This window comes from Lepidochelys olivacea (genome assembly GCF_965140295.1).
Source record: "Lepidochelys olivacea isolate rLepOli2 genome assembly, chromosome: 6".
In the NCBI taxonomy this organism is placed as follows: Eukaryota; Metazoa; Chordata; order Testudines; family Cheloniidae; genus Lepidochelys; species Lepidochelys olivacea.
The window spans coordinates 15958148-15982400 of NC_140416.1; the positions used below are offsets into that span (position 1 = coordinate 15958148).

Consider the following 24253-nt stretch of genomic DNA (forward strand, 5'->3'; position numbering starts at 1 on the left):
CATTTCAGCTTTATTTTACATTTGTGTGTTATACGTTTGTCCAAAGTGTTTTGTCTTTTTTCATACATTTTTGGTATTAGCTAGTAGTTTTTAATATTTCAGCAAGGAATATCCACATCTAAAAGCCTAGCAGTCTTTCTCTCATCCCTAATTAGAAATTGCAAAGGGATTCTGGGACTGAGATTGCCTCAAAGAGTCTAATTCTGACTAGCTTTTCTATTCAATCACTAGAGAGGAAAAATTCTTCTAATTCTTTGTTTTAGGGAAGCACTGACTATTATTTGTTTATCTCCTTTCCTTAATATAGGTGCTTTTAGGGTGGGGAAACAACTTCTTGCTAGCATCTTAGAATCCTAAGAATAAATTGAATTTGGTTTAATTTTCTAAAAGATTAACTTCTGCTAGCTGATTATACCTAAAGATATAGTAAATTTTAATGATTAGATTCTAAGAACCAGTTGTGTACCAGGTAGCTGGCATGTTGTGTCTGTCAAGTGAAGAAATTGAATAAGAAGCAAAAGGTTGAAAGTATGTATGGAATAACAGGTTTGCTACAAAAATGCCCTGTTCTGTACTCAGTTTGTGTGCTACCACTGTGTTGAGCAGATTCAAATATCAACTGGGACTCACACTGAGAAGGAGTATGTAGACATCAGTGGAACAGTCACTTCGTTCTCTAGTCTAGTTTACTGTAATGCTGCTGCTGAGACCTACACAAATTTATGGAAAAGGTCTTTATTGCATTTGTGGTAAAACATACTGTGGAACTCCCATTTTTACTGTAAAACTGTTTCTGTTCATTTAAGAAATCAAATATTTCTGCCATGAATACTAGCAGTCTATAAAAAGTGCTTACAATAAAAAAGCAAAAGAGACAGCATTTGTGTTTATCTAGTTATTTTTACAAGCCTTTATTTTATAAATCAAGAGGCAGCTCTTATCTAGAATCAGGCTAATATCCAACTAGCTCAGTCTCTGCTTTTGTTAATACAAGGTTGTGGTTTAAAACAAACAAATCCATTGTGGTGGCACTTTAAGAAAACTCCTGCACCAGAGCTGCACGCTTGCTCTAAATACCAGAGAGAGAAACTGAATGTTCAGTGCATTAATGAACATGTGTGCAGATATTGTTTTGAGTTCTGAATCTAGTAATTAATATTTCGGTAGGTCAAAACTGGAATTGTTAGCCTAACTCCAAAATGAAATGCATTTGAACTCTGTAACCTGGAACTCTTTACTGTATAATACATATAGTTACATATGTCTTGTTCTTTGCAGAATGTTATGTCTTCTGATTGCCTTCAACTGGGCTATACAGAAGATGGTCATTGCAAGGGAGACATCAATCAAAATATTCCTTTCCCCACTAGACTACAGTGGGAAATCCCTGAAGAAGTAAGTGCAAAACCACAGCCAAGTTCCTGAGTTCATTTTATTTATCTGTTTGTCAGTAGTTACCTTACAGAGAAGATAACTTGCCCCACTATGCTTCAGTTCATTTGAGCCTTTTCGAAGGTTCAATTATATGTGTTTCACATGAGGAGCCTTGGGATAAGAGACAACCACAGCAGTTGGGTTTCTTAAATTGAGAGGACTTTTAATAAAGGCTTTCCTTCAAAACTGTTCAATTTTCTGCCCAGATTATTAGTAGGACCTTAACTAGGTTGCACTCGGTAATTTGTGCATAGCAGCACTGAAAAATGGCCATCCATAATTTTTCAAAGATTTAACAGCAGCACTCTAGTGTCACTAAGATTTCAGTATTTCATTCAACTTATGCTGCAGAGCAATTGTTTGCTATGTAATATAAGCAATTGTTCATTTATAGCTTACCTAAAATACATGTTGTTCTACACTAACCTTGCATTTTTATTTACTCACTAATACATAAAACGGTGAATGTAAGTCAGTTGAGTAGGGATGTCTGCAGAAAATGGAGCATTTTCCCTTCTTTCCTGTATTTTATGTGGGGCCCGAGGAACCAGAATCCTTTATAAATGTCATCATATAATACTATTTAAGCTCTAGTGACTTAGAAAACATCTCAGAATAGAAAATCATAACAATTTTGCTGTATTCCTGGAAGCATATTGACTTCCCTGATTTTTTCCATTTTTTTAGCATATGAGAGTTTAAATAGCTTTCTGGTCAGATTTTTTTTAGCTATTTATATATGAATGAGCTTTTTATCATTTTCTTAAAGACACAGTGCCATTTTGTATCATGTATGTATTTTAAAAAAATTGTTGCTGTTCTTAGTGCCAAGAAGTGATTGAGAGGTCCCTGTGCACTGCAAAATCTCTTGCCGATGATGTGGACTTCTGTTGTTTTCCCTTTGATGCTTTTGGGAAAGGGTTGATCAAGAAAGCCAAAATAAGCCCTGATGCCTTTGTGCAACTTTCCCTTCAGCTTGCTCACTATCGGGTAAGAACCTACAGAATGTCATAAAAATGGATATAATAAAGCTGTACCATGGCTAAAAATATACAGACATCTTATATGCATAGGCTTCAATCCAACTTCTGTTTAAGTCAGTGGAGACACTCCCTTTGACTTTGGTGGGAGTTGGATCAGGCTCTAAATGGTCTGCTAGCTAGAAATTCAAGATTCCAAAGGTCATTTCTATGACACACACAGAGATTGTTTGCTGCTTAATTAGTAATCTATTTACAGAAGTCCTGTACTTAAAGGAAATGGATTTGATTATCTATTAGGTATTTTTTCATTTGTAGTATCTGTTATCCTAAACCATACAAATTTAATCATATATGTTTGGTTACTTCAGTAGTGTTCATAGATATTTAGACTGTGGTTTCTTTCCTCTTTGGTTAATCCTCTGTCTGTAGTATGATTTTAGACGCATCTCTGTGTCAGAACCAGTCCCCATTCCTGTTGTTGACTTCGCTTGGTAGCTTTTCTCAGTTTAAGGTATTTTCACTCCATTTTTCTGATGCTGTTGTAGATGGAATCTCTTTTTAACATGATCACAGAAATTTAGACTTTCTCACTACTGCAGCCAATTTTCTCATCCTGAATTCTGAAAGTATCCATGAATGCGCCTTGTCAGGCTACCCTGAGCAATAGTTCATGTCATTGTTACTTGCAGTCTTCATTAGAAGGAGTAACTGGCTTGCACACCTGTCCTGGCTTGTATTTTAACCAGAAAGTTGCTGATGCATATTACTTGGTGATGTGTAACTTCCTTGGTAAATTTTAAAAGTAGTGCATGGGATGTAATATGCCCAAGTACAGTAATATGTAGGAACCTTTCCATTGACTGTTCAAATGGGTTTTGGATCAGGCCCTGTCAAGCTATAGAGGATTGTGAAGGGAAAAATTGTGCGGGATAGTTTGTGTTAAGCTTTTGGTTGCTTTCATCAGAAATTTTGGGAAGTAGTTGTTGAGCCAGTGTTGTTTTCAAAGACTTTAGGATACAGACTATGTTTCAGGTTTTAGGATGAAAGGATAAATACTTCAGTTTGGTCAGTTTAATTTATGGTGTGATTTTTTTTTAATTGGTTTCTATGCGCTTTCCTTGATCTGCTGCTTTATAACACCAGATTTTAGTCTGAGTAGATTTTTCAATCTTTGTTTTTGTCTCCAAGGACATGGGAAAATTTTGTTTGACATATGAAGCCTCTATGACCCGCCTGTTCAGAGAAGGCAGGACAGAAACAGTGCGCTCATGTACTACTGAATCGTGCAATTACGTTCAAGCCATGGAAGATCCAACCCAAAGTGTAAGTTCATTGCAGCGATTCATGATAAATTCCCATCAATTTTGTATACATATATAGGTATCTGGCAATAAAACACAGACTTCCTGTGACAGTACACTAGATGTATTTACTACATTGTCTACCAACCCAGAAATAACATTAGCTGTACAAATAAACCCCATAATAGGTTTTAAATGCTTAGGAACTACTATATCTTTCTTCCTTAATGAGGAATAAATGTCTAAGTTTGGATCTACACTGCAAAATTTTGTATGCATAGCTATGTCAGTCAGGGGGTTGAAAGAACAATACCCTCTATCTGACATAGCTATGGCAGTAAAACCCCCAGTGTAGACACAGCTATGCTGAAAGAGTGCTTCTGTCAACATAGTTAAGGTTTGGGGATGTAGTGGTGTTATGTCAACAGAAAAACTCCTTCTGTTGGCATATACTGCATAAACACTAGAGGACTCTGCCTGTATAGCTACACCAGCAAAGCATTTGTCATATAGACAAGGCTTAAATGCAGATTAGTGATGATAATCTGTACTTCTCTATCATTGCAGCAGGATTTCAGAATTGTTACATAAAAAGAGAACCGCAGTAACTAAAAAACAAAAAGTGACCCTTTTCTTTGTAACTCATAATTTTCACAAATATAAATCTCTTACCATTTTTAAGCAAAAAATGTGTTCTTAGAAGGAGAAACTGAGCAAATCAATGCTATTGCAAGGTAATTTTCTGTAATGCAAACTACTGTGCTAGCTGTTTGTGTTTTACTTTAAGAAATGAATATTTGATAGTGGTTGTAATAGTATGAATGCTGACAAGGGAACACAAACATTTCTGGATGGCATCCTCTGATAATACCAATAAAACACTCTAGCTAACATAGACATAGAAGAAAATATTGAACTGCAGTGTGGCTCTTCTCCTGGTTTTTATCATGAATTATGCAGCTGCTGTTCATCTCCACTCTGATTATATATTAAACATAGTGGTTACTAATATTGAATGCTGCTAGTTATTTAAAAAAAAAAAAAGCTAGCAGAACTTTCTTTTCTTTAAATGTTTGAACATGTTAACATTTTATGGCTCAATTTTGTGTTGGTTCTTATTTACCCAGAATTTCTTGATTAGAAACAGAAGCCATGTTAATCCTTTTTGCTATAGTAGCCATAATGTAGCATTATGGCCTCACTGTGAGACTGAGCAAGAGAACTCTGGGCCTTGTTATGGGTAAAAACTTGGTCGGGGGGGGGGGGGGGAAGGTTGTGTGGCTTTTTTACACAGATGTTTAATAAGTAAATGTCATGGGAAAACCTAAACAGTTAAGAGGTAAATGGAATACGTTCTAAGTAAAAGTTTTCTTGACTGTGAATGTCTCTTTAAGTGAAGCAGATAGTTCTGCTACTGTACAGTTGGTAGGGTAAAGTCCTGTTTTACAACTGTGCAGTGCAAGTCAATGTCTTGTGAACATACTGTATTAAGATAACAGAAAACATGTTCATTTTACGCAAGTATTGCCCACATACTGCTCAGTCCAACAATGTGAAAGGTCAAAGTGAGGACACATGTACAGGCTGAATTACGTCCGTTGAAATTGTCACTTTTGAGTGTACAGCTACAAGTAGGCATATTGCTGAAGACACCTTTGTGACACCACCATTGAGTGTGTCCAATTAACGTCATGTTAAATACCATCTTTGCAACTTCCTGATATTATGTAGTTTTAAACCAAAATTCACAGTTGAAATGGTTATTTTACCCTATGATCTCTTAACTTGGTGCTCTCAGACTGATAGTGTAAAGTACTACGATATGTCACATTTCACAAGATCACTGTTGCCTTTGATGAGCTTGGAAATTACTTACCTGATTTTCAGATATGCTGAGCACCCACAGCTCCTGTGAACTTCATTTGGAGTGCTAGCAATATTGAAAATCAGACCGAGAATTCAAACTTAATTTTTAGAATTGTTTTTATTTATGCAGTATAAAAAGTGCTTTTCACCCTGTAAACTTACTGAATGCGATGGCAGAAAGTCACTGGAAACTGTGGGTGCGCAGCATCTATGAAGATCTTTCTTTAGGTGCCCAGATTTGAAAATCTGGGCCTGGGCTCATTTCAGAAAGTTCTGTGACAGTGTCCTATTATTTGGCCAAACATTTTAAAGGTAAAGATTATGGCCAAGGTTTTTTTTATTACAGTAGGTCAGATGATTCAACCATCTCAATCACTTATGACGTCTCCAAGTCCTGAATGGGCTTCTCTGAAGGCAGTACTTCAGCCTCTGATAGAATGCTGTTTCTACTAGAATACTTTTTTCCTTTCTTTATTTCTACATCTGATTTTTTTCCTCCCCCATTTTTCCTGATCTCTGCTACTTCTCCTTTTTTCTGTTTTTTCCTCCTGCATTCCCCTGTGCGCCTTTCCAGCCACCCTTGTTCTTCTATCCCTCTCTTTGCCACTCTTCCCCAATGGCTGCTTTTATTGGATGCTATCATTATCTCAAATAACTAACAGGAGAAGTATTACCAACTTCTTATGCCAGACCAAGTAGGCTGTCTAAGACCCTGTACGGATAGTACACCATGCTGTGATGGGAGAGGGCTTGGGAAGAAGTGACAATTTATCATGCTGTGAGATAGCACACTGGGTGTATGAAATAATCTGACAGAATGTGCTTGACTATCTAGAAAATGACCTGTTTTATTTAGGAACTAAAATCTTCTATTGCTATTGACTGCACTATCTATCAACCTCCTAAAATAGCTGTTAAGCTCCCAGTTCTTTCATCAGTTCGATCAGACTTGCTTTTTGTACCTGTTTAAGCAGAGTAATACAAAAACAGAGTAAGATTAGATTCTTTTTGAACTATAATCTCTCATGAAGCTTGATCTGAAAAGATGCACAATGAAGAGGCAAACTTCATAGGGCTAGTGTTGTAATCATATCTGTAATCATATCATGCTGTACCTGATTCAGTGAGTTATATCTCTCAGTTCTAGAACTAAATGTACCTTCACTACAGTTCTACCAGAAACTATTGACATATAACTCCAGAAATTGAAATACATGTTAAAACTAGAAAAGTGGGATTTTAAAAAAATCGATCCCACATCACTTCAAACTTCCTTTCTTGCTGTTGGTAGTTGTTCCTCATAGCTGGTTTTTGTTGCATACTTTGTGTTGTACTTGGCTTTTAGTGCTGCAGGTTTTGATTTTGATTTCCCAATTTAAATACCTTCTGTCTGTTTCCTTGGTGTGTTTCTTTTTTTTTTTTATTATTATTCTTTAGAATGAAAAGAGGTGTAAACTACTCAGGATTGCTGCTGATAAACACCAGCACTTGTATCGCCTTGCCATGACTGGTGCAGGCATTGACCGCCATCTGTTCTGCCTTTATGTGGTGTCCAAATACCTTGGCGTTGAGTCTCCTTTCCTTAAGGAAGTAAGTAACCTTTCTTGGTTGTTGTCCAGTATTGCAGCTTCATCAAGTAAACAAAAGATTAGTTATCAGTAATTAGCTTTTTCTGATATGAGTTGACTATAATTTTATGTTAAAATGTGTAGTTCTAAGGAAAATGTGAGATTGAATTGGTTACGCTGACATTTTGAAATACATTAATGATGCTAATTTAGCCCTGGTCTACACAACAAAATTACTTCCCTATAATTATGTTGCTCAGGGGTGTGAATAATCCATACCCCTGAGCGACGTAGTTATACTGATCTAAGTACTGGTGTAGACAGCGCTATGTCAGTGGAAGAGATTCTCCTGCTGATATAGCTACTGCCTCTTGCAGAGGTGGAGTTAAGTGTTATTAAGGCTTCACCAGAAGCACTACAGTGGCACAGCTGCAAATTTGTAGTGTAGATCTTCCCATAGTAGTATTCAGCTTTATAGGAGACTAGATAAGATACAAAGACACAACTTGCAGAAAACTATTTTTGTAGAGTAGTAAGTATCAGCAGTGGTTCAAAGAGATGTGACAGGTATTGCAAAAAGAATTATAGTGATCAAGGCAGTGGAGTTAGGCTTTTAATTTTCCTCTAGATTACATTACTTACATGTAAGGTGAAGTCACTGTAAAATATCACCCTTTGAAGTTAGTTTGCTTAGGAAACCGTATATATGTTACGGATTATCACACGAACAGAATATTATCTTGGTCAGTGGTTCTCAACCCAGGGTCCAGCTAGCAAACAGCCCAGCTATGTGCTTTAATTTAAAAAAATAAATAAATAACCACAGCTGCCTAGCCCCACATGTGGCGGTGTCCAGGTCCTGGCTCCAGCTGCCCCACCCTGCGCGTGGCGCTCTTGGCCCCACTCTGTGGAGGAGTCTCTGGGCAGGGAGCGCTGGACAGAGAGGTCTGGTGGGGGGGGATAGTGGGGTGGGTGCTGTGGTTCTCAACCTGCGGCCCACGTAACACAGCCCACAATTATAAATATAGGTTGAGAACCACGGATCTTGATTAATAAAGTTCTTTAATTTCATTATATAGTTTGGGTTTGTAAGGTCTAGACATGCAAAAATGGTGCAGTATTGCACTTTTTCTCATAGATGACAAAAATACTTTGCTGCTTCATTCCATAAAAGATTAATCACATATGGGATCATTGTCTGGGTCACAGAGATTAATGAATGTAATGATCAGGCTGAGGAGGAAAACAACTTTTTGCAGTTTTCCTTAGTCCTGTCTTGAAACTGGTATGCTATAACTAGAGATTACACAGAACTCTTACTTTTTTGTAAGGGTTACAGTTTCTTAATACTTTACTGGGCAAATCAAGGGCCTGACCCAAAGCCCACTGAAGTTAGTGGGAATCTTTCCACTGACTTTTGTGGGCAGTGGATCAGATCCCTAGTGATCACGCGTTCTTATTTCAGCAAGCCTTTTCCAAACATGCTACTAACAGGAACTTAATCTGTTTTCTGTATGGGATCAATGTCAAGACCTTATGTGCTGCTCTTTAACATAGCTTGTCCTGAAATATAGATCATTCATTTTAACCTGTTCATTCCATTGGGAATGTTTATTGGAGTTCATATTTAGTAGTAGTGCTTTATTAAGCAAAGTCTTGTATCTTAGCTTGATCACAAATACTTAATTGCAACACACAAACTGTCCATATGCACATTACTCTGGACTTCATATGCTCTAAAGGTTTTGTCAGAGCCTTGGAGGTTGTCAACAAGTCAGACACCACAGCAGCACATTGATCTGGAGAAGAACCCCGAGTTTGTATCCAGTGGCGGAGGCTTTGGACCTGTAAGTTTGGGGGTTTTTTAAACATATTTTGTAATGCATACTTCTTAAACATGGACTTAGTTTGCATGCGCCTAACTTGAAACTTTCATCTCAGTAATATGAAGACTGAAGATGAGTTGGGGGATTCTGAAAGTATGTGTGTTAATGTTTTCCTTTTGTATGTATGTTCTGAGGAGAATCTGTTGTCTTGGCTTTGTTCTTTTCTTTTGGACTAGGGAAATTGGGTGGGTCTTGCAGAGGAATCCAGGTGTGCTAGGCAGACATAACTATACCATGAAAGCTGGTGGATGGAGGCTTACTTCACCTCTTACTTGTGGTATTTGTGTTCATTATGACACATTCCTATTTTCTGCTGAACAACCACTGAGGACACAGAGTAGCTGCCGATGAAGGCTCATGTGTACTGTACCTATTTTTGTTAGATTCCCTCCAGTCAAAGGTGGGGATTGCAGTATATATGCTTTGTGATACTGTACTCTCTGACCAGCTAATGAGCCTGAAAATACCTTTAAATCACGTCCTTGGTATGTTTCAGAGTAACAGCCGTGTTAGTCTGTATTTGCAAAAAGAAAAGGAGTACTTGTGGCACCTTAGAGACTAACCAATTTATTTGAGCATAAGCTTTCGTGAGTTATCTTTTCTCCAGTACATTGAGATACATTTTTTTTAAATTGTAATGCCATAAAATAAGAGAGCTCCCCAAAGGGGTGTTCAGATTAGGAGGCTTCTGAATAGATATGCTTTTTTTTTCAAATAAGACTTTTACCTACTCAACAAGATTAAGTGAAACTTTCCCCAGCAGCATTTGAACCTCTGAAATCCTTTCTATGGGGTAGTTTGACTTGAGAAACGTTTCATGAACCACAACATCCAGATTATATATAGCCAGTAATTAGTATCCAAAAGAGGACACTTTTGCCAACAAAGAAATGTGTTTCAGCCATAGGGATTTCAGTCCATTCTTTTTTGTCCCATCATTTTTGGTCTTACTTATGTTCCATTGTCTCACTCATCAAATTCTCTCTTCCTGTTTCTTTTTATTATTTCGTTTGTCTTGTCCCTGAATGTTCTCTTCACTTCCAAATGGGCTCCGCTTGTGATATCTCTAGCATCCCTCCAAAAACTGATAGAGGAGCTCTTCCATTGCAACAATGGCAGCCCAAGGACTCATTACTTCATTACTCCCTAGTTTCTCTGCTCTTCTTTTAAAGCTCTACAGAACATGACCCTGTATTATAAAGAGAGAATTATAGGGTATCAGACTGCTCAGCAAGAATAGGAGATGCCCCCACGTGCAGGGAGGATGCATTACATTTAATAAGTAGGAGGTGCACAGCTGGACAGTCCTTCCTATGTGTATTATAGGTCTGTCCCATGGAGCTGCATTTTGACACTTGGATGGTCATGTGCTGATAACGTTGAAGGCAGACCATTTAAACTGTTCTGTGTTCCCCTAAATAGCAGTAATTCTTTGAGCTGAAGCATCATTAAACATACATTAAAATTTATTTTTCCATTACAGCAGAGGTGGTCAACTGGGGGTTATATCAAACTTTTTAGAGAGCCACGGCAAGCCTTCTAACAGTAATTATAGTAAAACTGAGGGGCCAAATTTGGCCTGGCTGCAAGTTGTGACCTGACATGCGGGGGAGGAGGGCGGAAGGGCTCCAAATTTTAAATAAATAAATAAATAATGCCAAGGTGAGGCATGGTTCAGAAAAGGTCAAGAATCCCTGCTTTCGAGAAAACTTGAAGTTATTTTAATACCTGGTTATAGAACAGGAATTGTGCTGTTTATATATGAGTGTATTAAACCTATTGCTAAATACTTTTTTCACAGGTTGCTGATGATGGTTATGGTGTGTCTTACATTCTTGTGGGAGAACACCTCATCCATTTCCATGTGTCCAGCAAATTCTCTTGTCCTGAGACAGTAAGTGTGAAGTAAAATTACAATTCTGTTAACCTTTCCTACACAGCTCAGTAGTGATTACATTTGCGGATTCATTTGTGAAATGCCCCTTAAGTCATATTTTTAAAAACATATCTGAATCTGTAGTATATGGCTTCTCTGTGGTTACTCCTGCTGACTTTTTTAGATCTGCTGTGAATCTGTTTTTCTGAACTTGTGTGTGTTGAATATCTTTATAAACAATGGAAGTTGCCCCCATTCAAGTTCATCCAGACTTTCATACACCATGAAAATATATGGCCTGATCTTTTTCTCACACATACAGTGCCATGTGACACATGTAAGATAGTCCATATCCAGCCAGTAAACACCACTGGTGGATTCTCACTTTTTAATACTGCACATCTTTCTTCAGGCCTTCCACTAGTTGGAGGCATTGGAGCTTTCAGACAGTGCAGAATGTATGCCACCTCTTTCTGAAAAAAGTCTCTCCTCATCTAAACAATAGTTTGTGAAGTTTGTCCAGTTATTGTGTTGATCAGTATTTAATAAATGTGTAATATATTCTGAAGCTTTTAGTGAGGGTCATCCATTAGGATCAGGTGGGAATATCCTGTGATACAGGGCGAGCCTCAGTCATTCACTTTATTATTTTACTGTGTTTCTATAAACCTGCTGAATTTTAGCCACATAGGTGATCTCATCGTCTTGTTGGGACTGATCTCATAGGTAATTTAAGATATCTTAATGACGCTTCCAGTGCTACTACCACCTATTCATAAATGGATGAGGACATACATTTTTTTCCTTGCATCATGGAAATTGTTTTTTATTGGATTATAGATGCCCTTAATTATTCATCCTTTAGTTGCCTTGATTTTTTTGCCTTACTCATCAGTGAAGTCAGAGTTCCATGCCAAGAAGGAAGCCCTTTTTATTTGTGACCTTGACTTCAGTGCTGTTTCTACACCCAGTGTGCACTGTCTTCGGTGTTATAACTGTTTGGTCCTATTTTTAATCTTAATTCCTTCCTTTCATTATTGATCTTTAACTTACAAGAAGGAAAACTGGTCTGGTTCAGAGTTTATTATTAATAGACTAGAGTATTGTTGTACAATTATTTACTATAGTTTTTATAACCCTCTGGTGCCAGAAAGATAAGAGATCCCAACACAACCTCAAGTACAAGATGTATTTGTAACAGGTTCCCCCTCTTTCCTCTTCTCCTCTCCCCCCACCCCCTGGTGCCACCTGATGTACTAGGGTACCACTGAGCCTGCCTGTTCCAACAGCCGGGGCTCCCTTACACTGTCCTGCTGAGCCAGGCCCTCAAGCCTACTCCAGCACACACACAAGTAGGGACACACCCAGCTGCAGAAAGACACAGACACTGAAATCAGCTCTGCATGGGAAGACTCAGCTAGGGAATTGTTCAGCAGTTGAGTGCACACCACTCTCTGGAGTGCAAATCCAAACTTGTATCATCTTGCGTTGCACAGAGAACTGTGCAGCATAAGCTCATGAAAATTGCTCCCTCCCTCAATGTGCAGGAAGATATGCACAGCTATTTGCTTCCCAGTTATGAAAACTGGTTTTAGAGAAAACAAAAACAAGTTTATTAACTACAAAAGATAGATTTTAAGTGATAGCAAACAGATCAAAGCCGATTACTGAGCAAATAAAATAAACATGCAAACTAAGCTTAATACACTAAAAAAACTGGTTACAAGTAGTAATTTTTCAACCTCAATGTTGTTTTAAGCAGATTGCAGAGGTTCTTGGAGGCAAGCTGCTCTTGCTTGCAGATTAAAACTTCAGGTATTTATTTCACAGGCCAGACACCTTCCCAGCCTGGGCTCAGTCCCTCTCCCCACCACTTTTTTGTCTTTGTTTCTTAGGCCGTGTCTACACTGGCAAGATTCTGCACAATAAAGCAGCTTTCTGCTGTGTAACTCCCGCGGTGTACACACTGCCAAGCCACTTAGTGCGCAGAAACTCCTCAGTTGCAGCGTTGCAAAAAAAACCACCTCGAGAGTCGTAAGCCTTGCAGCGCAGAGTGTCCAGCGCTGTATTGGCAATGTAAACACATTACAGTGCAGAAAGCAATCAATTGGCTTCCGGAAGTGTCCCATAATCCCTCAAGTGGCTGCTCTGGAGATATGCACCTCTCCCCTTTCAAAGCTCTGTTTCTGACAGCCATTGCATGATGTGCTGATCTGCTCTGGGATGCAAAGCAAACCATTAATATGGACTGCTCATGCTGTTGAACACAGAGGCAGGCGTGTGTGTGTGTGAGAGAGAGATTGCTGTGCAGAGAGCCCAGGGAGGGAGGCGGGGGCTTATGTCGGGGTTTCCCCCTCCCCCGGCTCAGGACTGGTTGCTTCCTGCCCCTGTCTGAATTTACAAGACAGCATGCTGACACACTCTGTCCCCCAAAACACACAGACACACACACACTCTGCCCGCCCCCCACTTCAGTTGAAAAGCAGCTGGCAATGTAGTAGGATACCCATGGAACAAGGGGATTGGGAAACCTGCATCACGTGACGCTGTGCCTGCCCCAGGAAGCATTGCAAACCCTTCCCAAAGCACCCTGCGGCCAGTTGCACAGTGGGATAGCTACCACAATGCACTGCTGTCTTTGCTGTTGCAAGAGCTGCTAAGGTGGATGCGCTACACTGGCACAAGGAGCACAGTGTGGACATGCAACAGCAGTTTAATTCCAGCGCTTTAATAAAAGTGGTATAACTTGTTGCGCAGAAACTTGCCAGTGTAGACATACATGTAGACGTTTCCAGCAGTCATCCTGGGTGGGGATTCAGTGAAGAATGAACTTAATTAAGTCACTCCTCGGCCTTAAATAGGTTTTACATATAGCTGGAATCCTTTGTTTTCCAGTGTGGTCTCTTCCCCCCACCCCCCTCTCTCCCCCAGTGGAAAAATACTGGTATTCTATTATGGAGTCAGTGCCATGTGACTTTGATCACGTCACCCTGCAGTGTCAAAGCAGCCATGAGTCAGAGGCTGTTTGTAGCATGCCCCAGGAAGGTGGGAAATTAGCTGATTGCATTCTGTCTGGTGAGCAGTCCTCAGGTGCGAACACTTTTGTAGTACAGCTGTATAGTCAATATTCCTAACTTTAGATACAAAAATCATACATGCATACAAATAGGATAATTATGTTCAGTTAATCATAACCTTTCCAATTATATCTCACAAAACCCATCTTGCATAAAATACATCTTAGATATGCTATAATTATATTATAACAACATTTCAATGAAGAATATGGGGTGTAATGTGTCAAAATTGTCACCAGAGACTTCATGTTAAAAGATTTCTCCCAGGTCATCTATATTTCCTAATAGTTTGGTGTCATTTGAAAATCAGTTCCTGCTGAGTCTTGTTTACAAAATAAAAAGTCACTATTTGAAATAGTAATCTGCAAAAGTCAGTGCTGTTCCTGAGGGACAATTTTTTTCAATTTAACCTACAATAGAGACCAATATAATTTCAAACTAAAATACAGCTAAATTCCATTTACAGGGAAGTAAATGGAAAATGGAGGAGGATCCATGCTGAGATAGCCCTCTTATATACTGCATTAAATTTTATTCAGATTTTCACATTCTCCTGCTTCATTATGAATAGATGACTGCTTCATTCCATAAATTTCAATATTACAAAAAATGAAAGGAGGAAATAGATAAGTTTGGCTACAAGATAATGGTGGCATTACAACTGCATTACAACTCTTGCTATATCTTTTTATTCTCTTAGGATTCTCATCGTTTTGGAAAAAACATCAAGCAAGCAATGGTTGACACCATAACTTTATTTGGCGTTGGTATGAACTCTACCAAGTGATTCCTTAATATCAATGCCAGTGTCCTACCATTGGGCTGAGAACTCTTCTGATCAATGAATGAAAGCAAGGTGTACTCTGCAACGGTTAGAGGGGCATTTGGGTCATAATCATCCTGTGATCACCTGTGAATAAGGATTCAACACCTAGGCTGAGGTTCAAATGTCCCATCATTTCACAATAGCTCAGAAGAGTTCTCTTCCCATAAGAGATGACTTTTGACATCCTATGTGATTCTAGGGATACTGTAAAGCAACATCATGTGAAAGATGTGTACTGTAGGCCTGTCTCAATTTTGTGTACATATGGTAACTTTTTACTTAAACTCTGGGTCTACTTGTATTTCATAAATGAGTGGATAAAATGTATTCAGTCAACTTCAATCAGCAGAAAGTATTTGACTTCCTATGTACTAGTAGCAAAACATCAATTAGTATATCTGCTACTTCTGTCTGACAGTGACCAGACTTGTGGGTATTCATCTAAGTTGTCACTTTTTAAAGGTATTTCTTAACCTGACATAACCTAATATAGTGCACTAACTGGAAAATATACTGTGCTTCTTGGAAATAAGTATATGCTACAGTGGGTGATAAAATAGTTGCATTACATAAAAGAATGGCAGGTATCACCTATTTTCCTCTGTTTTATAAGCATATAGTTTGCCGCATCTTAATTTTATTACCATATGAACATACCTGCATGTTGTATGAGCCAGTGCCTTAAAAATGAAAGGCCTCAAATACAGGGAAACCTTACATTGTGGGGTTCTTGTTTTTTGAATTATTTCTATACATTTTCTATGCTGAACAAGGGGAATGGAATTGTAAATTTAATTCTCAAGTTGTAATTTATTTAGGTGCAACATCGGATAAGAATTCATGTTTTGACACATTGCAATTTGGCGGAGGGCCCCTATGTGAAATGCCCCTTTGTCTGTCTAATGAAAGACCAGTCCCGGTGAGACAACGAATTCACTTTTTTTCAGAACCACATTTCTAAAACCCACCATTTTGCTGAATAAGTCACATAAGATAACTGCTGCATCTCATGTACATTTTCTCTGGGACTCCAGGGAACGTAGCCATGAGCCACATACAAGCCCGTTGGGCAATCCACAGAAGACGACTCTCGCAGCTAAGGAACTGCATCTTGTCTACCCTCATGCTTAGAGCAACACCCACCACATTTCCAAACATCTTTAAGCAGAAAGGATTAAGACTGTCAAATGGTAATACCAGAATGGTGAAATCTAGCATTCCCTGGTCTCTGCCTGGAGAGCGTCTGGGTAGGACCAGGGAGAATTAACACAGTTAATGAGGAAAGCAAATGTTGGGGGAGGGAGAAAGGGGAAAAAAAACTGAGCAGTACCACTCAAAAAGATATATAATGGAAATTTTAAAAGCAGAGTAAAGAAACCTTCACAGTTCATGGTTGCTATGAAATTAAATGAAGTAGCTTTTTGTGATACCTCTCTTCCCTGGGATTCAAGCTTGTGTTCCTTTTAGTCAGTCTTTATATCACATAAAGCCTAAGCAGCATAAAATGTGGCAAATACTTTATACACAGAGCAACTGTATATAAAAGGATCTTGTAACATATACAGGGGTGGTCAGTACAAAAATGACTGCTGTTCCAGGGCTATTATAACATTAACAGCCCTGTAAAGGAAAATGTCTAATTTATCTTTAGAGTGAGAATATGAATATTTTCTGACCATAATCTTGTTTTGACTCTGCCACGTAAATTTTCCCCCCTCTGGGTTTCACATGAATTTGATACACAAGTTTGGGAAGAGGCCCTGCTGAAGATCACAGATGCATAGTCATGTAAATATTGTAATGCAGGAACCCGACAGAAGTGGGCCAGATAATTTTTATTGGGTCAGATACAGTATGCAGGCAAGGAGATTATCAAATAAGCCTTACTGCAACTGGCAGGCACGGCATCTAATCAGACTACTGCAGCAACTTCAGTGAATTGTCCTTTTGAAGCTGCAGAAATCATGCACTATTTATGATGACCACTGACCAACCTGTATTAAATTAACATTGACATATTCACTTGTAGGAGAATTTTTTATTAAGAAAATGTTTAGGTTTGACTCTCAGGTTTTAAATGTTACATATGTAATTGTAGGTAGTGCAGTTATCAATGCAATTTTACATTCCTTAAGAGAGTGTAAATATAATTGGCACAGGAAGAGTTCGTTTTTATTGTACATGTTGAAAAGGGTAAGTCTTATGTATTTTTTATTTGGAGCAGATAATTTCTAAACATGGTTTGTATTTCATTTATCTTAGAATGTCAACTGCATGTAAATAAAAATGTGCTCTTTTGGATGTAAATCTTAAATGCACAGTGAATGTAGGTTATCATTAATTAAAAAATTTTTAATCTTCCTATCCTCTACATTATGTATACGCAGTGAAACTGCTCACTTTTGTTTGCTTCAAAGTTGTATGAAAGTGACAGTTTAGCTCTAATTTTTAAGTGTGGTACACAATACTAAGAAGCACTGCCAAGTTAAAATATTATGTATATATTTAGAAAAATTCTTGATTGGTTCTCAACCAGTGATTTAAGGAGGACAAAGCTAAGGTTGAGAGGGTAATAGAATTTGGTAGGAATTATAGTAAATCAGTTATTACATGCGATTGAGGAATTGGCTGGACAACTCAATTGTGCATTTCTAATATTTAGCTTTTTGGTGTGATTTGGGAGACTTAATATTTAGGTGTTAACACTTACTCTGGTTGATGGCCCTAACTATTTTTAAAGTTTTGTTTTGTTTTTGGTGGGAATATGAATTAGGGTGCCTGACTTTAGCCCCACAAGTTTAAGAAAGTTCCTGATTTATTATGCTTTGCACTATATTGATTTCCTATATAGGATTTACTAATTTATATTGGTTTTATCATGCTCATTTACTTCACTTGTACTATTTTTTCATCATTTATTTACATCTAATACTACTAGTTTGTTCTTTAATTATATTTGTTCTGCCTTTCTGACTCTGAAAAATAAAAATTAAAGGTTTCACGATTATCACCCATTCTGTTGGAGTCTTCTTCCTTATCCTTTGCTCCCATATCTCTGCTCGTGGACCTAGGGTTACTACCTTGCCAGTATTTGAGCAGCCTGTCTGGTTTTTGTTTAGTTTTAATAAATGAATTTGCCAGTTATCAGAAAAATAATTTAATCTACCAGAATTGCTTTTATGTGGGTCTAAAGATTTGCATAATTATCATAATAGAGTGGGATATCTAATGTTAAAGGTTTGTGTCCAGCTAAAGATGCTGCAGTGTTCCCACTTCCACAGTTTAAGGAATAACAGATCAAAACTGTTGAAAATACAGCAGCTGTATGCTAGAGTTGTCAGGCATCTAGTTTTTGATCCCAGAATGCCCGGTCAAAAATGAACCCTGGCGGCTCCAGTTAGCACCACTGACCAGGCCACAAAAATCTGGTCAGCGGTGCAACAGGGCTATGGCAGGCTCCCCAGCTCCACACAACTCCTGGAAGTGGCCGGCATGTCCCACTCTTAGGCACCGGGGCAATCATGGGGGTGCCGCACGCTGTCCCTGCCCTGAGTACCGGCTCCACAGCTCCCATTGACCGGGAACCAGTTGGCTGCAGGGGTGGTGCCTGTGGGCGTGGGCAGCGCACTGAGAACCCTGGCCTCTCCACCTAGGAGCCAGACATGGCAGCTGCTTCCAGGAGCCATCTGAGGTAAGTGCTGCCTGGCCAGAGCCCATACCCCCCCCACACACACACACCCCCCAACCCTCTGCCCTAGCTCAGAGCCCCCTCCTGCATTCTTAACCCCTCATGATCCTACCCCAGAGCCTGCTCTCCCAGCCAGAGCCCTCACCCCCTCCCACACCCCGCTGCCCCAGCCGAGTTAAAGTGAGCGAGGGTGGGGGGATGGAGTGAGTGGGGGCAGGGCAAGGGTGTTAAGTTTTGTGCGTTTGGAAAGCGGGCAGCCCTGCTGTATGCCCAAGTGTGAGAAAAGGTGTGTGTCCCAGGAGCGTGAGGAGACCAGTGTTAATCTTATCGGTATGTCTTATCTTTACAGAGACCGCAAGTGGCTGTTTAGGGAGGTAGGGGAGTTGCCTTGTGCCTGGGGGTTGGCGGTGCTGTGGGCTCGCCTTGGGGCAGGGAGGGCAGGCTTTTTGCGCTTCAAAGGTGAGAACCGTCCACGCACCTGTAAATCCCCATGCTGTAAATGTCTATTAGACCGTAATCGCTTTAAGGAGTGAACGCAGGAGCTCAGTTAACTGCATTTAAAACGTTTTCAGGCGCGGCGCCTACAGCCGTGGCCCAGCGCTCGTTTTACCTTCGTATGTTTCAAACAGCAAAGCCTCGGGCGCAACAAAGCTGGTTCACGCGGAGCGCTTGGAAGTCGGGAAATGGTCCGCTCGTAGGGATAAAAAGGTGGGCACCAGAGGGCAGCCAGGCACCGTGCAATGGATCAAACACCACGGCTAGGGCCCTGAGCAGCCACGTCCTCCTTGCATGAGAGCTCAGAGGGTATCAAAAGCGGATTAGAGCTCAGGGGGCACCTCGGCGGCTTCCCCCGTAGGCCTCCAGCTCTTGTTTCCTTACCCTAGCGGCCCCCCCTTCCCCGGAAGCACGCGTACACGCTGCTCGCCCTGTCCCCAGGAGAGGCACGGGGGGACCCGCTCACCAGGGCCGGGCCCGGGCCGGAGGCTCTCTGGGGCCTCGCCCGCCTCCCGCGGGCCGGGGCAGACCATGCGGGAGCCGGGCAGGGCGACGGACGCTGCCCGAGGGCGCAGCCCGGCTTCTGCGCGCGGGGGGCGGCGTCCCGCGGGGCTGATGCTCCCGCCTTTGTTGTCCCGCGCACGCAGCGCTCCGCGGCCAGCCCGCGCGAGGCCTGAAGTGGCCGGGGGCCCGGCCTGGGCCCTCGCCACGTGACTCCACCGGCCCTACAGAAGCTCCCTCCCCCGCGCGGCTCTCGCGCAGGCCCTTCCCCCTCCCCTCTCGCTCGGCCCCAACGGTCCCCGGGCGCGCGGGCGCGACTAGGCACGCTGACCCCTCCGAGGCCCAGCGCGGAGCCGGGCGGGGCATGGCGGGAGAAAGGCGGGAACTTGCTGCAGGGCGAGGGGAAGGTGAAGGAGGCTGCAGCCTGATCGCCGGGGGGGAGTGAGCACACCGTGTTGCCCCACCCGCGGGGCGGGGCAGGCTCTCCAGCCCCGGCATAGGCGGGTCCCAGCGCAGGTCCCCCTCAGGTGGGGGTTGATCCCGGGACCGGGGGTCCCAGTGCACGTTATCCCTGCAGATCGAGGGAGTGTCGTGATGCACACGTGGGAGAGCTGTCCCTAAGGCGGCCCACAGTGCTCTGGGCGAGTTGGGGGTCACAATCCAGCCTGAGCTTCCCTTGTGCCCCACTGGGGATTAAAACCCATGTCCCTGTCATGTGGGGCAGGCTCAAAATCCAGTCATACACACAGAGGGTTGAGGGTCATGTTCCCACTGGGGTCCCAATCTCCCCTTTCTTCTGCAAACGATAACACAAGCAGTGTTTAGAAACCACAAGCTACCAGTTCCTCCACACACCCCATCCTGGAGTCTGGGCACTAGTTATTTCTTGCCCCAGATCCCTGCAGATTTTGGATGCAAATCTATCACTCAGGCTCCTGGGCACAGTAGGAATAATAAAACTTTTTCTCTTGTCCTTACCCTTTTTTTGCACTTGCTCTGTTTTCTCTCCTCTGTCCCCTGGGGTTAGAGGATTATACCTGTGTCTCCCCACCACACTCCCTGTCTCCCTTGGGGTTGAATGTCACAATCCATCCCACCCCTGCTTGAGTATTGAGAATGATAGTAAACTAGTTTTCAGGGTATATCTCTTTTTATATATTTGTCGAGTGGATAGCACAATATTGCCCTGGACTCTAGGAACTACTGTAATATAAATAATATTTATATGGAGCTAACGTGACTAACAGTTGCTGTAATAGAATATAAAGTGTTGGATTTGCATTTTTTAAAAATTTGCTAAAATTTTGGCTGCATATTCAGTTCTGGTTATGAATTTTGCCAACATGTGGGTTTGTTTGGAATTAGACTTTGGTTTGGGCTCATCTTTAATTGTTTAAAAAGAAAAGGAGTACTTGTGGCACCTTGGAGACTAACACATTTATTTGAGCATAAGCTTTTGTGAGCTACAGCTAACTTCATCGGATGCATTCAGTGGAAAATACAGCGGGGAGATTTATATACATAGAGAACATGAAACAATGGGTGTTACCATACACACTGTAACGAGAGTGATTATTTAAGATGAGCTATTAAGCAGGAGAGCCGGGGTGGGGGGGGAGGAGAACCTTTTGTAGTGATAATCAAGGTGGGCCATTTGCAGCAGTTGACAAGAACGTCTGAGGAACAGTGGGGGGTGGGGGGAATAAACATGGGGAAATAGTTTTACTTTGTGTAATGACCCATCCACTCCTAGTCTTTATTCAAGCCTAAGTTAATTGTATCCAGTTTGCAAATTAATTCCAATTCAGCAGTCTCTCGTTGGGGTCTGTTTTTGAAGTTTTTCTGTTGAAGAATTGCCACTTTTAGGTCTGTAATCGAGTGACCAAAGAGATTTGGTTTTTGAATGTTATAATTCTTGACGTCTGATTTGTGTCCATTTATTCTTTTACGTAGAGACTGTCCAGTTTGACCAATGTACATGGCAGAGGGGCATTGCTGGCACATATCACATTGGTACATGTGCAGGTGAACGAGCCTCCGATAGTGTGGCTGATGTGATTAGGCCCTATGATGGTGTTCCCTGAATAGATGTGGACACAGTTGGCAACGGGCTTTGTTTCAAGGATAGGTTCCTGGGTTAGTGGTTCTGTTGTGTGGTTGTAGATCCTTGATGATGCGTTGGAGAGGACGTTCTTGTTCCTCAGACATTCTTGTCAACTGCTGGAAATGGCCCACCCTGATTATCACTACAAAAGGTTTTCCCCCCTTCCCCCCGCACCCCGCTCTCCTGCTTCATAGCTGGTAATCACTCTCGTTACAGTGTGTATGGTAACACCCATTGTTTCATGTTCTCTATGTATATAAATCTCCCTGCTGTATTTTCCACTGAATTGGAATTAATTTGCAAACTGGATACAATTAACTTAGGCTTGAATAAAGACTAGGAGTGGATGGGTCATTACACAAAGTAAAACTATTTCCCCATGTTTATTCCCCCCACCCCCCACTGTTCCTCAGACGTTCTTGTCAACTGCTGCAAATGGCCCACCTTGATTATCACTACAAAAGGTTCTCCTCCTCCCCCCACCCCGGCTCTCCTGCTTAATAGCTCACCTTAAATGATCACTCTCGTTACAGTGTGTATGGTAACACCCATTGTTTCATGTTCTCTATGTATATAAATCTCCCTGCTATATTGTCCACTGAATGCATCCGATGAAGTGAGCTGTAGCTCACAAAAGCTTATGCTCAAATAAATGAGTTAGTCTCTAAGGTGCCACAGGTACGCCTTTTCTTTTTGCGAATACAGACTAACACGGCTGCTACTCTGAAACCTTTAATTGTGTGTGTTTTGTTTTGTTAAAATTATGCTATTTATTTTATAGATGAAAGACTTACCAAGAAGAATTTTGATCTAGAAAAGTTAGATATCCCCAAAGAGAAAAACAGATGTGAACAAACTGAGATTCCAACTGTGGCTATGGAAAATGAGATACTGCTTGGTGGAATTTCAAGTACAGAAGATGGATTTATCACTGAAATATTTAGTCAAAATAGGCCATTTAGTTCTGAAAACCCTAACTTTGAAAATACAATAATTAATAAACCTGGTGAAGAAGGGTTTCACTCCAGTCAAGACAGTCATTTATCCTCTATGGCTGTTGGAGAAACTTTGCTGGGTCAATTCAAATACCCTCTTACTATTGAAAGTCAAAATACAATACTCAAGGTCAAAATACAGCCACTTGTAGAAGACAATCATGATAATGAAATCCTTGGAAAATGTCAGAAGCTACAAGACCTAAATCCTTCAGAAGAAGCTAAACATACATATCCACCTTGTCCACTGTCGCACTCATACAATGTCCATTTTCTGTCTTCCTTAATGATGCAACATAGAAATTCTAATGATTTGTCACTAAGTACCTGCCCTCCAGAAGGAACAATCAATCAAAATGTCAGAATGATACCAGTAAGATTCAACAAAACAGATTTCTATTTATATATTTTTTTCTTGATTTAAGTGTCTGAATAAGCACAGTTCCCGTATTAAGAGAAAGCATAAGATGCTTTAAAGTTATTACTATATAAGTTGTATTAGCTACTATTTCTCTCTCTTAAAGTTATGCTCAAATAAATTGGTTAGTCTCTAAGGTGCCACAAGTACTCCTTTTCTTTTTGCGAATACAGACTAACACGGCTGTTACTCTGAAATCTCTCTTTTATGCGGAACATAGGACCTTCACCACTGCGTTCCATTTTTGCCAATCTCGGTCTGCAGTCTTAGGTTCACCATGCTATTCTGATAGCTTTCAATTTTGCTTGTATTGTGCATTTCCATGTTATCCTTTGTCTTGTTGCTGCTTACCCCAGAGGTTCCAGTCCAGTGCCCATCTTGTTATTCTCTTTGGGTCTTTCCTCCATGTATGTCCTAGCCATCTTCATTTTTTTTCCCCTGTAATTTCCTGTTCTATTGGTTTCTGTTTCATTCTCTTCTAGAGTGCTTCCTTAGTGACTCTTTTCTGGCCAGCTGATATTGAGGATTTGTCTAAGGCTGTTAGCTGTTTATGAAAATTTGGAGTTTAGATAGTAAGGTCTTAATAAGTCTCCAAGTTTCAATACGATATAGTAAAATTGACTCTACAATTGTGTTAAATATTCAAAGTTACTTTGGAGGGCAAGATTTCTGTTTCTGCAGAGGGGCTTTAGAGTTACAAAGGCATGTCTGGCTTTCACTGTTCTCGCTTTAATGTCTTTGTTCCATCTGTTGTACTTACAGTGCAGCCAAGATATGTGAAATATCCAACCTTTTCTATGGTTGTTTGCAGTGTTGTAGCCGTGTTGGTCCCAGGATATTAGAAGGTGGGTGAGGTAATATCTTTTACTGGACCAATATCTGTTGGTGAAAGAGACAAGCTTTTAAGCTAAGCAGTGCTCTTCTTCAAGTCTGGGAAAGAATGTTACAGCTAAATACAAGGTGGAACGGATTGTTTACAATAAGTAGTTATCACACTTTCTAAGGGACCTTTCAACGTGAGGTGGCTCATTAGCACCTCTGCAGTCATATGACAAAAAGGGAGGTTAGTGGGTTACAGATTGTTGTAATAAGCCATAAATCCTTGTCTTTATTAAGACCATGATTTGTAGTGTCTAACAAAGTGTGTAGTGTCTAACAAAGTTATGTGGAACAGATAGTTTATCATAAGTAGTTAACACATATTCAAAGGGACCATTGGTTATCTTAAATTGATC

The 24253-nt window shown here is 40.6% G+C and overlaps 2 protein-coding genes across 4 annotated transcripts in view; both read left to right on the forward strand.

Annotated features, from left to right (window-relative positions):
* The window catches only part of CPT1A (carnitine palmitoyltransferase 1A), a 69886-nt gene extending 52084 nt beyond the window's left edge, over nucleotides 1-17802 (forward strand). For all 3 annotated transcript variants that reach the window (XM_084630861.1, XM_084630862.1, XM_084630860.1), the window contains 7 exons: nucleotides 1279-1395; nucleotides 2260-2424; nucleotides 3606-3740; nucleotides 7022-7174; nucleotides 8895-8999; nucleotides 10840-10932; nucleotides 14692-17802. In XM_084630861.1, the coding sequence (XP_084486987.1) occupies nucleotides 1279-1395; nucleotides 2260-2424; nucleotides 3606-3740; nucleotides 7022-7174; nucleotides 8895-8999; nucleotides 10840-10932; nucleotides 14692-14778 (855 nt within the window). In that variant the 3' untranslated portion in view covers nucleotides 14779-17802. The remainder of the gene's footprint in view (nucleotides 1-1278; nucleotides 1396-2259; nucleotides 2425-3605; nucleotides 3741-7021; nucleotides 7175-8894; nucleotides 9000-10839; nucleotides 10933-14691) is intronic.
* Nucleotides 17803-19837: 2035 nt separating this feature from the next.
* The window catches only part of TESMIN (testis expressed metallothionein like protein), a 40060-nt gene continuing 35644 nt past the window's right edge, over nucleotides 19838-24253 (forward strand). Inside the window, exons 1-2 of the mRNA XM_084630863.1 lie at nucleotides 19838-19908; nucleotides 22387-22973. Of these exons, the coding sequence (XP_084486989.1) occupies nucleotides 19866-19908; nucleotides 22387-22973 (630 nt within the window). The 5' untranslated portion in view covers nucleotides 19838-19865. The remainder of the gene's footprint in view (nucleotides 19909-22386; nucleotides 22974-24253) is intronic.